Here is a 15,667-nt window from a genome sequence, read left to right as displayed (position 1 = left end):
TCGTAGTGGGGCGTGACTGAGGACAGCGATGAGGTGGTGGAATGAGGTGGTGATCAGCATGGTCCACGTGACCAGGCTTTGGAGGAAAATGGGGTTACAAGGCAGTTCTGCACTTGAAGAGATGAGGGTTTTCTCTGTCACCCAGGCTGGAGTGCAGTGGCATGATCATAGCTCACTGTAACCTCAAACTCCTGGGCTCAAGCCATCCTCCTGCCTCAACTTCTCGGCCCCTTCCCAGAGTAGCTATGACTACAGGTGTGTGCCACCCACCTAATTTTAAAATTCATGGTAGATACACGGTCTTACTGTGTTGCTCAGGCTGGTCTTGAACTCATGGCCTCAAGCAATCCTCCCACCTCAGCCTCCCAAAGTATTCTAGGCATGGGCCACCATGCCCAGTCTAGTTTTGGACTTTTATCTGTATCCTATTTGATAATAAAAAGGCTTTAACATATTCCTGCGTTTTTCCTTCCTCATTCCCTTTTCCACACCTCCTCATCCTCCACAGCACAGGCCCCTGTGGGACACAGCCAGGCCAAAGCCTCCCATGCCCTCAGCCCACCCCAGGTTGTCCGAAGCAGCCATGAGTGTCGGGAGGGTTCAGGGAAGGCTGTTCACATGGGCCATGATCCTTGCAGAAGGCGGAGAGGAGACAGCAGCAGCCAAAGGAAATGAGCAAATCTATCTTCCGCATCTACAGCGGAGGCCGCAGTGTGGCGAGGGCAGGCAGGCCCCCTGCTGCTGAGAACAGGGCAGGCACAGGCAGCTCCCGTGCTGCCTTTCCCAGCTTCGGAGACAGGCCCAGCTGCCCCAAATCACCTGCCAGCACCGCGCAGTACAGTTTCAGAGGATGGCAATGTCTTTCCCGTGAAGCGCGTGTGCGCTGGAATGGCGTGGACTTGCTGATAACAGAAGGAGATGGTCTGAAGTCCGACCAGCACAGGGAAGGAGGATGGCTGGCTCAGAGGGGCCCACCTTGCGTGGAATGAAAATGCCAAAGGCTCATGAGCAACATTAGGCTAGAGGGCTCTTGTTCAAAGCATCCAAATCTGACTTCGGAGGCATTCCCAGCCGGCAGCACTGTGTCCAGCCTGCCTCTTCCCAGACTTGTCTGACAGGCAGCTTAGGCTTTCATCCCAAGTCGAGTACTGATCCCCTCCCTCTTGGGCAGCACCTCCCTTTTTATTTTTTCTTCCAAAGACAGAGTCTCACTCTTGTTGCCCACACTGGAGTGCTGTGGCACGATCTCGGCTCACTGCAACCTCCGTCTCCTGGGTTCAAGCAATTCTCCTGCCTCAGCTTCCTGAGGAGCTGGGATTACAGGTGCCCGCCACCATGCCCGGCTAATTTCTGTATTTTTAGTAGAGACAGGGTTTCACCATGTTGGCCAGCCTGGTCTTGAACTCCTGACCTCAAGTGATCTGCCTGCCTTGGCCTCCCAAAGTGCTGGGATTACAGGCATGAGCCACCGCACCCCAGCCAAGCACCCCCATCTCTAGAAGATCTGGTCCCTCAGCCCAGTTACTGCGGGGCGGCTTTCCCCGCCTGGTGCCAGGCTGTGCGCAGCAGCTCCAGGACCTCCCCCTGAGCTAAGTCTTCAGGAGCTGCCCTAGCGGCACAACTCGGACACCCCTGAGGCCCAGCAGTCAACTCCTGGTTCAGACATGATCCAGTCCGGCCTGGGCCTGGCTAACCAACTCAAACTTGCTTGACTTCCACTTTTCAGAAGACTTGGGGACGACAATCCTCATGGGCGTCCTTCATGGGGTTAATCTGCTTGAGTCTAAGTCGCCAGAAACGTGGTGCCCTGGGTGCGCTGCCCCAGGACATGTCCACGCCCACGTCACAAGCTCCTCTGACGGAGGAGTCTGCCCGGGGCACTGTGGTCCAAAAGGTCCTGCCACCTCTGTATCTGGCTGTCCCTACGGCATGCTGGTGACACCCCCCTGCCCTTCGCTTCTGTCTTCCCTGGCTTCTCTGGGGCACGTGGGGCTATGTACAACCTGGCACAATCCAGAAAGAGCGCAAACAAAACTCCTACATCCAGGCACAGGACCAAGTCAGCAAGAGCTAGCCCTGGTAAGCAAACACTGCCCATTACAGGTTCAGAACATGCACCGGATTCCCCAAAACTGTCTTCAACCACATGACTCAACAGCTCTATGGGATAGGAGCTGTCAGTGTTTTCGCAACTGCAACATTAAACCAACTGCTATGGGCTTTTTAAGTAGTATTCACAACACTGAAGGAAAGTTTCTTCAAATGGAACTCTGGCTAATCGTCAAAGCCACGGTTAGGCAAAATGACAGTGTGACAGCTTCAAAGCCACTGAGTCATGACGCAGCCCCGATGCTGTACCAGCTGGGTTCAGATTCTGGAAATCAGGGCGCTTGCATCCATTGCCTTTTCCAGGAAAAGGAAGAAAACACTCAGTTGATAAACCTTAGTACTCAGATAATAATTTAATGAGACCAAAAGTAGGCTGTCACCCAAAGGAGACATCCTTAACTGACCCTCACGTGTATGGATTCAGCTTTGATTATTCAACAAAATCCTGACTGACTGGTGTGGCCTGAGAGTAACCAAAGGACTGTTTTTTCTACACAAAGTCAGGAGCGAATACCAACCTTTATTTGCACGTGGCTTCCAGTTCAAAGCCACCTGAGACAGCGTGGCAAGGTGGGAAAAAGCGCAGATCCCGGGACCGAGGCTCAGAGTCCATCTCAAGCGAGCACACGAACTGTGTCAGAGTCCATCTCAAGCGAGCACACGAACTGTGTCAGAGTCCATCTCAAGTGAGCACACGAACTGTGTGACAACGGGCAGACAATACCTGTGGTGTCTGTGAGAAAGCAGGGAGAGCAACACCCCAGCTTCTAGCAGCTCTACAGCTGCCTGGACCTGCAGGCCCTCCTAGGCCCACGTCCTCCCCAGCACAGTGTGTGCTTTTGGGCGTGTGGCTCTGGGTCCAGCTCTGTTCAGTGGGGAACTCCAGGTGAATTACTGAACCTCTGAGGTGCACCCCCAACCCCAAACTTTCACCAAAAGCCATAAAGAGGAACTCTAGAACTGGGGCCAGGACTGAGTGAGAAAAACTGCTCATAAGTGCTTAATAAATACTAGTTATTTACAACTTTTGCCCAAGCCAAAGGCGGAGGCCTTTGTACACAGCTGCCGAACGGACGCGAGCTCTGCGGAAGAAAAGGCTGCAGTATTTGCTTTTGCCATGGTCCCTTTCCATTTGACTGGCAGGTTAAATAACATGGTTTTTAAAGTCGTATACTCAATATTCTTCCTAAAAACCACCCAAACACTAGCGGGGTGTGTGCACACACACAGAAACCAGGAGGTAGTTTAAATCACAATTAAAAATCAACACTTTCTCTGATTCTGTGTCACAGAGTGGTGGCCAGTGGCTACACGATAGCGATTTTTAAATGACTGGGTAAGTGAAAACCAGAAAGGAAAATATTCCAGGAGAGTAGATAACATTTAGAAGTAAACAGTAAGTACAATTGTATTTTAATTTCTTGGTCTCTGAAAACTCAGCTGTGACTGCTTTCCATGAACAGTTCCAGTTCTATGCGTTTCCTCTTATGCTAAAGGCACAGCCTCCGGGAATCTCCTGCTTCCTAAGAGTCTCCGTGGAGTCTATTTGACGACAACCTTTCCCTCCACGCTCCCGCGGAGGAGTCTATACTATCTCTTATGTACACAGTTTACACATTATTACTGAACTTCATTTGAAATTCCTTCGGTAAAAACACAGTCACCATTCTTCACCTTCTTGGGAAAGGGCCTGCTCTCAAGCCTCTGGAGAAGCCCCTCTAACAGCCCAGCCCAAAAAAGTGCGACAAATTCACACAACATGGGAAAAGCAACATCTATTGTTCTCAGAGTCCGACTCTCTTGGCCCAGCCGGAAAAGTCTCCACGGGTGTGTAACGCGGCTCCGCAGGGCCGGGACACAGGCTCTTTCAAGACAGCGCAGGGAAGTCTTCGGGGTCATCCGGGTTGGGGGCGACATCTTGCATCTAAAGAAGAAAAGACATACTTTGAAATCCACTGCCCCTTCATCCATCCCAATATCCCAGTGGGATAACAAGGGCCTGGCACCAACGCTGAGGGGCCTGCATTAGAGGCAGGATCCACAGTGGGAAGGGGAGAGGGACAGGTCACTGCTAACCCAGGAAAGCACAGCTCCCTCCCACACAGGCCTCCGGTCTCCTCGAAAAAGGAGCGGCCTCCCTTCCTATGTCCCGCAAGCTCTTACTGGGGGGCTCTGCATGGGCACGTCCTTCGTCGAGTCAACAGAACGGTTACCGCGTGCCGGCACTGGAGGGAGGAGGAGGAGCACAGACAGTGCCTGTCCTCGGGGAGCTCATGGCGCTGGAGAAACTGACCATCGAGTCAGGAGCTTCACTAACGTCCTGGGAGGGAGGGGCCACAGGAGGGCCGTCCCGTGCAATGTGATGGCAAAGTGGACACCGAGGTCAGGCAAGGTGTTGTGGGAAGAGAAGGTCCTCCCTGGGAGGAACCTCAGTGGATAAGCAAAGGGAACAAGGACCTGGACTGGGAAACAGTGTGGCCTGATGGGGGCAGGGGTGGCCTTAAGGGCTCTTCTGAGGTGGGGGGTGCACAGCTTGTGGAGGTGGGGACAGATGCCAGTGAGGAGGCAGGAGCGCTGGGTCTCGGCGGTGTCCCAGCACGCCCCGGAGTGCGCGCCCCGGAGTGCTGCAGGGGCCAGAGCCTCCGCTATAGGAAAGGAGGATGTGTCTCCTATCTCAGAACAGACCCTATTTCCAGCCTGGCCCCAAATATACCCCTACCCCCACCCCCCCAAAAATTGTGTTTTTGCTCCTGCTTAAGCAAAACCAAACCACAGATACTGCTTCCAGGGGCTGCTCCCTAGAGCGAGGAACTGGCAGCAAGAGGAGCACTGCCAAGACCAGCCACAGAGAAGGGGTGTGTGCCACAGGGCCCCAGGGCTGACTTCCCATGAGGAAGTGTCCACACCACATTAGGAAGCACCTAGTACATGCCAGGCACTGCATGGCATAAACTGCTAATGAGCAAAGCAGCCGCCGACTACGAGCCACACCAGTGGGAGTAAGTCACATACGGAGATCAGGCTTCAATGAAAAGAAACTCCTTTGCTCCGAGACCTTGACCGGTCTAGGAGATGTGATCAAAGAAACCTGTGAGGACAGGAGGTTGGAAGGATGGACGGAGGCCGCAGGCAGAGGCCAGGGGTAAGGAGCATGCTGTGTCGAGCGCTAGAGGCAGGCAGCCTTGGCTGAGGATGGTATGAGGCCAGTGAGCTGGGGAGGGGTTGAGGAAGGTCCCCTCACAGAGGGCTTGAGATCCTAGGAAGGATCCTGTTCGCTCTGACAGCATCACTTGAGCCCAGGGTATACAATCAGGCCACAGTGAGCAAAATGTCAGGTGCTGCAGTTCAATCCCAAGCCTGGGGATCTCGTCCAATGCAGATGAGAGTGAGTTTTTCTCGGATCCTGGGAGTGCCTTCACCGCAGACCCTGGAAGCCAGGGCTACAGAATGGTCCCGAGCCAAGATGTCCATGATGCTACAACACCGTCCAAATGCCCCAGCATCAGGCCCACGCTAGCTACAGGAAAAGTCACTGCAGAAACCGGTGACCCTCTGAAATAGGCCATCCTGGGCCCGGGACACTGTCCTTATTTACTTCCTTCAGCAAACCATTCGGGATTTATAAGACAGACACCTACCACCACTTCTGCTCTGGGTCCATAGTTCTCTGCCCTCCTGATCCTTCCCCGGCCTCCCCGTGTGCCTCCTCTGGCTCCACGCCCGGGACGAGGGAGGTTGCCAAAATTAATCTCCAGCTGGGATGTGATGTCATTGGCGGGTTTCCGGAAAACATGGGAATCGTCCTCATAGTCATCTTTTACCATCTGAAACACAGTTATAGCATCCAACATGCACAGTCCATGGCCATCTACAGCATCCAACACGCACAGTCCACGGCCATCTACAGCATCCAACACGCACAGGCCACGGCCATCTACAGCATCCAACACGCACAGGCCACGGCCATCTACAGCATCCAACACGCACAGGCCACGGCCATCTACAGCATCCAACACGCACAGGCCACGGCCATCTACAGCATCCAACACGCACAGGCCACGGCCATCTACAGCATCCAACACGCACAGGCCACGGCCATCTACAGCATCCAACACGCACAGGCCACGGCCATCTACAGCATCCAACACGCACAGGCCACGGCCATCTACAGCATCCAACACGCACAGGCCATGGCCATCTACAGCATCCAACACGCACAGGCCATGGCCATCTACAGCATCCAACACGCACAGGCCATGGCCATCTACAGCATCCAACACGCACAGGCCATGGCCATCCCCACACTCACTTGGCTTAGTGGCTGCAATGTGCTGCACAGGAGCTAAAACACCCTCAGGGGCTAGACAGAGCCACTCTCTGGATGTGTCTCTGGCCCTGGGCTGCAGAGCTGGACAAAGGAAGACAGCACTGCTGTTCCAATTCCAAGACAGTGAGTTCCGTATGTTTTGCAGTCCCACATTCTTGCAATTACAATCTTAATCCAAACATCTCTGAACTTATGATTTCAAGTGGGACCAAATTTCTATCACCTGAGCAGGTTAAGATGTAAGATTCGGCATGACTAATAATAGCAAACAATATACATGTTTTATATCTAAGTGTATTTTGCTGAGATAAGAAAGTTTTCATTTTTGCTTATTTTCTGTCTTATCTGTTCACAAATGCTTTCATAAATAAGGAAATATCTCCTTCCCAGAATAGAATTTAACAGAGAAATTCCTTTCAGCATGGGTGCTGACTCTAAGTACCACGTGCTAGAAATCACATGATTTATAATAAACAATTCTCACTCAAAATATAGAGAAATTTTATAAAAACAAGAGTATGGTTACCTGAGTGTTCTACCAACACTGCATAAAGTGTTGCACAAAGCTGCTTTTTAAGAACTGCTTTCATTAAAATTCTATATCTTGTGACAACTATATTAAATAAATTAAATCTGATCCAAATTTGATTTGGCTTCAACTCATAATAATGGTAGCACACACACACACACCACACACACACACACACACACACACACAAACCCACTTTAAGTAAAATAAAAACCTGCAGAACAGAAAATACGTCAGTGATCTCAGATGAGAATCTCCAAAGTGCCACAACATTAAACATTACTACAACCAGGAAATGGAACCAAGTTTCCACAAGCACATCCACACCTTTAGGCCATATGCTCATGGCAGCCTTCACGCTTAACATTTGTGTCCCCTTTAAGGTCTCAGGTTAAAATAAAGCAGAGGCTTTAGGTAGTTGGATGCTTAGTGCTAAAAAGGTGAAGAAAAACAATCCAGGAGCACTGGCACTCTGGAAAAAGATAAACACACAAAAAATAGTAACAGGCAAAATAACCAACTCTTGCCTCTTTGGCACTCAGCAGGGAAGCCCTGGTAAGGTCTCCCTGGGGCCCTGCTTTGAGCCGCCTCCCACTGCAGGAAGGGGCAGGAAGGGCCTCGAGAGAGTGGAGCAGGGAGTGGACACAGTCTAAGGACATACAAAGGCTTGGGCTCCACTCGCGGCTCCAGCTGGCCCTGGCCAAAGTGCTTTCACTGCCCAGTGCCTTACACGGGGCTGTTACTAGGTCTGAACTTGGCTAGGTATTCTAGTGCTTTTGCCTCTTCAGGTGTCCAGAACGAAGTAAACTGATGAACCCAAGATCAGGCTTGTGTTGCTTTAAGAACAATTCCTAGCTAAAAGCTTCCATCCTTTAAGATGAACAAGGACCGAGATGTGTGCTTCACTGAGACCAAGCCCGATGACTCAGCTAACCCACTTGCTTCAAATATCCTGGGAGACCTCTGGCGCCAGGGAGGACGGATCTGCTGTGGATTAAGGAACAGCAGCCTCTATTTTTACCTAACATGTCAGCTGCACATTTCAATCCTGGCAGCACATTTGTTTTCGAGAAAATTTTACTTACAATGCCTGGAACAAAGAACAAAGGAAGTGGACAGGTAAAGAACCAACCCAGCCAGCTAGTGGAATCAGAAAATGCCTCCCAGGGATTGCCAAGGAAATAAAGCTCTGGCCACCTATGTCTACAAAAAGCCATTTCTCGTGGAACAGCGCCAAACTTACTAGTAAGGCCTCCTACAGCTTGGACTCACCAAAACAAGAGGATGGGAGAGAATCCTGTATTTTTTTTTTTTTTTTTTGAGACGGAGTCTCGCTCTGTTGCCCAGGCTGGAGTGCAGTGGCCGGATCTCAGCTCACTGCAAGCTCCGCCTCCCAGGTTCCCGCCATTCTCCTGCCTCAGCCTCCTGAGTAGCTGGGACTACAGGCGCCCGCCACCTCGCCCGGCTATTTTTTGTATTTTAAGTAGAGACAGGGTTTCACCATGTTGGCCAGGAGGGTCTCAAACTCCTAACCTCAGGTGATCCACCCGCCTTGGCCTCCCAAGAGCCCTGTATCTTCAATGACCCCCTAATCAAAGTACTCACTCAGAAAATGAAACTAACCAAAGTGTCAGTGACAACTCTACAACAGGATAACATTCCTGAGACTGCACATGAGAATCAGTGACTAATACCCCACAGAGAGGAAGAACACTCCCACCTCGACAGAGCGACTGGATCAAGCTGTCACAGAATGACACAGATTCAAATCCCATAATGAGAATGCTTCAGTGGACCTTGCCTTCAGTAACTTAGGTAGGGGACTCAATGACCCAGTGGCATCCCTATCAACACAGGCTGCTGGATGTTTCCCCGACGCCTCTCCCTGCAAAACGGAAGCTTCTGAGAAGAGCCGGATGGACGCTTTGAGCAATCAGGCCTCACAACACAGAGGGGCTCCCTGCAACCCCCGCAGCACACGCTGCTGTGGCCTGACCAAGCAGCCAGGCAGTTCGGGGACTCATTTCCCGCCACCTCTGCAGTTAGGCAAGGGGCGCAAAGCTGCTGAACCAACATGGGACAGGCGTCAGAAGAGCACGGAACCTCAACCACAGTTTAAAACGTCATCAACTACTCAGAGTGAAATGCTCTCATCAAAAATCAGAGTTGAAAGTAAAGTAAACTAATCAGGGAAAACAGAGTGTAGTTATCCTTTGAATAACTCTGAACTGTACAAGACACAATCTGTAACTCTCGCTTGAGAAAAATGAAGTACAATGAACACACAGTATGTATGTGTACAGTCCCAGCACAGCCCCGGAGGAGCAGAGGATACACTGTTCCTCTGACTGCTCTGTGCTGCTCTCAATACATCAAGTTTCAATTCCTTTTCTTAATGAACAATAAAGATACAGGAAAATTAGGCATAGATCATCTCTGATTAGAAACAAAAGCGCCAATTACTAATGTTCCATTTTCAAGATAGAAGTGGAAAGGTCCATTTCACTTCCAATGAGGTAAAAGTAAAGATTACCTCTACATACGAAATGTAATGCTTACATCATCTCTATATTTTGACTTGTGAATCACCACTGCTTTGGAAGGAACAGAGGATTCTGGTTTCCGGATGTTAAACTCAGGCTTTGGTCTGGTCTGTTCTTGAAGATTTTTCCACTCATCTAAAGTCATCTCTTGAACTTGGGTTTCTTCTTCTACCTCCAACTCAGGAATTCTATAAAGAGATGTATAAGCATAAAGAATAATTTTTAATGGTATGAAAATGTCTACTTTATTAAAGAAAAAGTTACAACCATTTATTCTACATATTTTTGTGGTACTGCATTTCAGATGCAAGTAAGAAAATCTCTGACTCACAAGCTTCCATATTTCATTTTCAACATTGTATGTTATCGCTGCCGACAGAAAACACTTCCTGTGTTCAAAGCAATCTTTGAAAAATGGGAACATCACCATCCTGATGACATTAACGTTACACTTCACCACTCCATGACAGACAAAACAAGGTAATTACGGAAAACGAGCTGAAACAAAATACAGGAAACCATAAACAGAAGTTTTAAAGCAGTGGCTCCTAAATGCATACTTTTGTAAATATCCTCTTTAATGAATTTTAAAAAGAAAACAAAAGACAGAAATATAGATCGAGAGAAAATAATTCAGAGCCCAGAAATAAACCCTTACATTTATGGTCAATTGATTTTTTTTCCAACCGTGGTGCCAAAGACAATTCAGTGGAGAATGAAAAGTATTTTCAACAAATGGTGCTGGGACAACTGGATATCCGCACCAAAAGAAAGAAGTTAGACCTACCTCACACCATAAATACAAGAGCTAAAATAGAAAACTCTTAGCAGAAAACCTAGGCAGAAACCTTCCTAACCCAGGATTGGCCAATGGTTTCTTCCACATGACACCAAAAGCACAAGCAACAAAAGTATGTATGTCGAACATCAGCAGACACTTTTGTACGACAAAGGACACCATCAAGAAAGTAAAAAGACAGTCCACAAAATGGGAGAAAATATTTACAAATAATATATCTCAAAAGGGACTTGTAACTAGAATATATAAAGAATCCTTTATGAAGAGCCAGGCGTGGTGGCTCATGCCGATAGTCCTAGCTACTGAGGGGGCTGAGGTAGGAGGACTGCTTGAGGCCAGGTGTTCCAGGCTGCAGTGAGCTATGATCACATGTGTGAATGGCCGCTGTGTTCCAGCCTAGGCAACACGGTGAGACACTGTCTCTTAAAAAAAAAAAAAAAAAAAAAAAGAATGCTTTATGAATTCTAGATACAAGTCGTCTTTAATTGAGACAAATGAACACCCTCCCCTCAAAAAAGGCAAGGATCCGAATAAACATTTTTCCAGAGAAGATATACAAATAGGCAGTAAGATGTTGCACATCATTAGCTATTAGAGAAAAACAAGTCAGAACCACAGAGCTGCACCATTCCACACCCAGTGGGAGGGTTAGAATCAAAAAGACATTTGACAGGCGTTGGGGAGGACATGGAGAAACTGGAACCCACACACACTGCCAGTGGGAAGGTGAAATGGTGTAGCCACTTGGGAAAGCAGTCTGGTGGTTCCTCAAAAATCTAAGCTGAGTTAGCCTCTGACCCAGAAATTTCACTCCTGGGTTTTATACCCAAGAGAAATGAAAACACATCCACATGCAAACTGAAACCCGAGTGTTCGCTGCAGCGCTATTCATAATAGCCAAAAAGTGAACACAAATGTCTATTAACTCATGAGTGGATAAACCAAATATGGCAGACTTTTTGGAATATTATCTGGCAATAAAAAGAAACAAAGTATGAATACACATTACAACATGAACAAACCTTGAGAAAATGATGCAAGTGAAATAAACCAGGCAGAAAAGACTTCTGTGTATGATTCCATTTACATGAACTATGCAGAGGAGCCAGGTTCACAGACAGGAAGCAGATGAGTGGTGACCAGGGCTGCAGGGAGGGAGGACGGGGGTGAGGCTGAATGGGCACAAGGTTTCCTTTTGGGATGATGACCGCGTTCTGGAGCCAGATCATGGTGATGGTTGCAGAACACTCTGAATGTACTAAATGCCACTTTAAAAGGATTAAATTGTAGATTTGAAAATCACCAAAAAATACGCAAAAAAAAAAAAAAAAAAGGAAATGAAGACTGGCACATGCTACAACATGGATGAAACTGAAACCCTGATGCTAATAGTTAAAATAAGCCAGGCACAAAAGGAACATTGAACGATTCCACTTAGATGAGGCACCTAGAACAGGCACATTCATAAGGACAAGTAAAACAGGTTACTACATGCTGAGGGGAAAGGGGAGTTAGTGCTGAATGGATATAGAGTTTCTGTTTGTGATGAAAAAGTTCTAGGCCAGGCGTGATGGCTCACGCCTGTAATGCCAGCACTTGGGAGGCCGAGGCGGGCGGATCACGAGGTCAGGAGTTCGAGACCAGCCTGGCCAATATGGTGAAACCCTGTCTCTATTAAAAAATACCAAAAAAATGAGCCGGGTGTGGTGGTAGGTGCCTGCAGTCTCAGCTACTCAGGAGGCTGAGGCACGAGAATCGCTTGAACCTGGGAGACGGGGGCTGCACTGAGCTGAGATCGCACCACTGCACTCCAGCCTGGGCGACAGAGCAAGACTCTGTCTCAAAAAAAAAAAAAAAAAAAAAAGTTCCAGAGATGGATGGTGGTGATGGTTACACACACAGTGAATGTTACTGAGGCCACTAAACTGTATATTTTCCACTAAATTGTATATATTAAAATGGTAAAAATGGCAATTTTTGTGTTATTTTTACTGCAATTTAAAAAATTAATAATGTAACATACCCCAAACCATTCATCCATGCATTCATTCGTTTATTCATTTATTTGTCGGAGACAGGGTTTCACTCTGTTGGCCAGGCTGGAGTGCAGTGGCATGATGATGGCTCACCGTACTTTCAACCTCCTGAGTCCAAGGATCCTCCCACCTCAGCTTCCTGAGAGTAGATGGGACTATAGGCATAAGCCATCAGGCCCAGCTAATTTTTACAATTTTGTAGAGACAGGGTCTCACCATGTAGTCCAGGCTGGTGTTGAATTCCTGGCCTCAAGTGATCCTCCTGCCTCTGCCTCCCAAAGTGTTGGGATTACAGGTGTGAACAACCGCACCTGGCCTATATACTTAGAGAGTTGAGTGCTATAGTACGAGAATTATATCTTGAAGATGTTTAAAGGAAAAAAACAGGCCAGGCGTGGTGGCTCACGCCTGTAATCCCAACACTTTGGGAGGCCAAGGCGGGTGGATCACAAGGTCAGGTGTTTGAGACCAGCCTAACATGTAGAAACCCCATCTCTACTAAAAATACAAAAGTTAGCTGGGTGTGGTGGTGCACGCCTGTAATCCCAGCTACTCAGGAGGCTGAGGCAGGAGAATCACTTGAACCCGGGAGGCGGAGGTTGCAGTGAGCCGAGATGGTGCCACTGTACTCCAGCCTGGATGACAGAACGAGACTCTGTCTCCAAAAACAAACAAACAAAAAAAAACAGTAGGTGGAGAGTGGGGAGAGAGTCAAATCTGTATCTTCACTGAAGAGCTGATGTAATTTAAGGTTCCATTATAGAAATACACAGATCAATGTTATGAAAAATATAAGCAAAATCAGTAGAGAAACCTAACCACAGTGCATCCAAAATAGACAAATTTGCAGTAACTTTACAATACCAAGCCGATGGTAGAAAAAACATCAAAGAAAAGGTAACATGAAGGAATATGAAGGAATTTTCTGGCGTGATTGATAATGTTCTGTGTATTGACAGGAGTTTGGATTCCACAAGTACATGCATTTATCAAAACAGTGAATTACACTTAAGATTTATACATTTCACAGTATAGACATTTTATATCAGAAGAAACTGTAAACAAATACTAAGCTCTATTTAGTGATATGTATGTTGAACTATTTAGGGGGAAGTATATAGATGTCTATAATTTATTATGAAATGTGAAAAAACATGGTGGATTAATGATGAATACGTAACATAAAATGAATACATAAGATCTAAATGGTAGCATTTAGGTAGTGGTAAGTATAGATGTTCGCTATAAAATTCTTTAAACTTTGCTGCGTTTTGAAATTTTCAGAATAAAATGCTGGAAAAATACCAATATCAAAACAGAGATCTCAAATATATATTGGCAAAAATATTGAAAGACACTAAGACACTGGAACAGTAAATCAATGGAGCCACCCAAACCGATCCAGAAGAACTTGGTGAAAAACTATAGCATAGCAGCTAAGAAAGGAATGAGGACTGCCTCCACACACTGCCATGGGGCACCTTCCAGAGTGAATGAGACAAGCAAGGAGGGGTGTGCAGTACCCTGGAGACCACACAAATACATATGCATAGCACAGACAGAGATAGAGAGGTTCTTTTTGTTGTTTGTTTTTGAGACAGGGTCTCACTCTGTCACCCAGGCTGGAGTGCGGTGGCGTGATCTCTGCTCACTGCAACCTCTACCTCCTGGGCTCAAGGGATCCTCTCACTTCAGCCCTCAGAGTAGCTGGGACTACTACAGGCATGCACCACCATACCCGGCTAATTTTTGTATTTTTTGTAGAGATGGGGTGGGGGAGGGTCTCACCGGTTGCCTAGGCTGGTCTCAAACTAAGCTCAAGCAATTCACCCACCTTGGCCTCCCACAGTGCTGGGATTACAGGCATGAGCCACCACACTGGGCCATTTTTTTTTTAATTGGAATGTAAGCCAGGAAAAAAACAGGGATAAAAGCTATTTGAAAATACCATATTTTGGTTGGGCATGGTGGCTCATGTCTGTAATCCCAGCACTTTGGGAGGCTGAGGCCAGTTGATTACTTGAGGTCAGGAATTCGACACAGGCCTGGCCAACATGGTGAAATCCCGTCTCTCTTAAAAATGCAAAAATTAGCTGGGCATGGTGGCAGACACCTGTAATCCCAGCTACTCAGGAAGCTGAGGCAGGAGAATCGCTTGAACCCGGGAGGCAGAGGTTGCAGTGAACTGAGATTGCACCATTGCACTCCAGCCTGAGCAAGAGTGAAACTCCATTTCAAAAAGAAAAAAAGAAATCATGTTTTTCAGACTGAACTTTGGAAACATGTAAATATTTTACATAATTATAAAACAGATTTAAATTAAAATTCAATCTCTAAAATTTGAAAGTAAAATGAATCAAAGTAACCTAAATGTTTATGAAACTGGTGATATAACCATCAAGAGAAACTATTTCAAATGATTTTGAAATACAGATTTGGTTACTCATCTCCCTCCTCGACATAGCTTTTCAGTAACTGTGTTACTGAAGGTAGTGCTGGTAATGCTGTGACTGTTTTATGTGCAACGAATGACTAAAAGCACAATGTTACTCAGAACTAGAATTTTCAGTATGTAAGAAAAGGAGAAACAAGTAGTCTAGGTAAAAATCCCGTATTGCAGGCCGGGCGCGGTGGCTCCCGCTTGTAATCCCGGCACTTTGGAAGGCCGAGGTGGGCGGATCACGAGGTCAGGAGATTGAGACCATCCTGGCTAACACGGTGAAACCCCATCTCTACTAAAAAAAATACAAAAAATTAGCCGGTCGTGGTGGCAGGGGCCTGTAGTCCCAGCTATACTCGGGAGGCTGAGGCAGGAGAATGGCATGAACCCAGGAGGCGGAGCTTGCAGTAAGCCAAGATCGCGCCACTGCACTCCAGCCTGGGCTACAGAGCGAGACTCCACCTCAAAAAAAAAAAAAAAAAAAAAATCCCGCATTGCAACTTTGAATTGGAAATATTGAATGAACTCATATTTTATCTTCTAATGTGTGTGTGTCTGTTTCCCAGCTCTGTCCACCCAAATGCCCTGGAAACAATCAAGTACCTGGTGGCAGTGGTTCTTTATCAAAGCAGGTTTACTAAAGAAGAAATACAGATGGGAAATACCACGCAAAAAATGTTCAACATTGTTAGTCATTAGGGAAATGCAAATTAAAACCACAATGAGGCTAGACACGGTGGCCCACATCTGTAATTTCAGCACTCCAGGAGGCCGAGGCAGCACTTGAGGCCAGGAGTTGGAGACTAGCCTGGGTCCCAAAGCGAGACCCCATCTCCACAAAAAAGTAAAAAGTTAGCTGGGCATGGTGGCGCTTGCCATCAGGA

At 47.4% G+C, this 15,667-nt stretch overlaps 2 protein-coding genes and 1 long non-coding RNA gene across 5 annotated transcripts in view; 2 read left to right on the top strand and 1 right to left on the bottom strand.

The window, feature by feature from the left end:
• CDC14B (cell division cycle 14B) overlaps window positions 1-13,963 on the top strand; it is a 146,015-nt gene extending 132,052 nt beyond the window's left edge. The window contains exon 15 of the mRNA XM_033236662.1: window positions 13,628-13,963. Coding sequence (XP_033092553.1) covers window positions 13,628-13,632 — 5 coding nt within the window. The 3' untranslated portion in view covers window positions 13,633-13,963. The remainder of the gene's footprint in view (window positions 1-13,627) is intronic.
• LOC117098287 lies at window positions 1,467-3,486 on the top strand. Its single transcript, XR_004443307.1, has 2 exons — window positions 1,467-2,750; window positions 2,827-3,486. It is a non-coding gene; the product is annotated as an uncharacterized LOC117098287 (long non-coding RNA).
• The window catches only part of HABP4 (hyaluronan binding protein 4), a 39,777-nt gene continuing 27,615 nt past the window's right edge, over window positions 3,506-15,667 (bottom strand). For 2 of the 3 annotated variants that reach the window (XM_033236669.1, XM_033236670.1), the window contains exons 6-8: window positions 9,525-9,696; window positions 5,748-5,933; window positions 3,506-4,033 (exon numbers count right to left, since the gene is read on the bottom strand). In XM_033236669.1, coding sequence (XP_033092560.1) covers window positions 3,977-4,033; window positions 5,748-5,933; window positions 9,525-9,696 — 415 coding nt within the window. In that variant the 3' untranslated portion in view covers window positions 3,506-3,976. The remainder of the gene's footprint in view (window positions 4,034-5,747; window positions 5,934-9,524; window positions 9,697-15,667) is intronic. The other variant, XM_033236671.1, reaches the window with a different exon arrangement.

Source organism: Trachypithecus francoisi, unplaced genomic scaffold (assembly GCF_009764315.1).
Source record: "Trachypithecus francoisi isolate TF-2019V2 unplaced genomic scaffold, Tfra_2.0 Lachesis_group16, whole genome shotgun sequence".
Lineage (NCBI taxonomy): Eukaryota > Metazoa > Chordata > Mammalia > Primates > Cercopithecidae > Trachypithecus > Trachypithecus francoisi.
The sequence above is the reverse complement of the archived record's forward strand: the minus strand, read 5'-3'. Positions and strand labels throughout refer to the sequence as shown.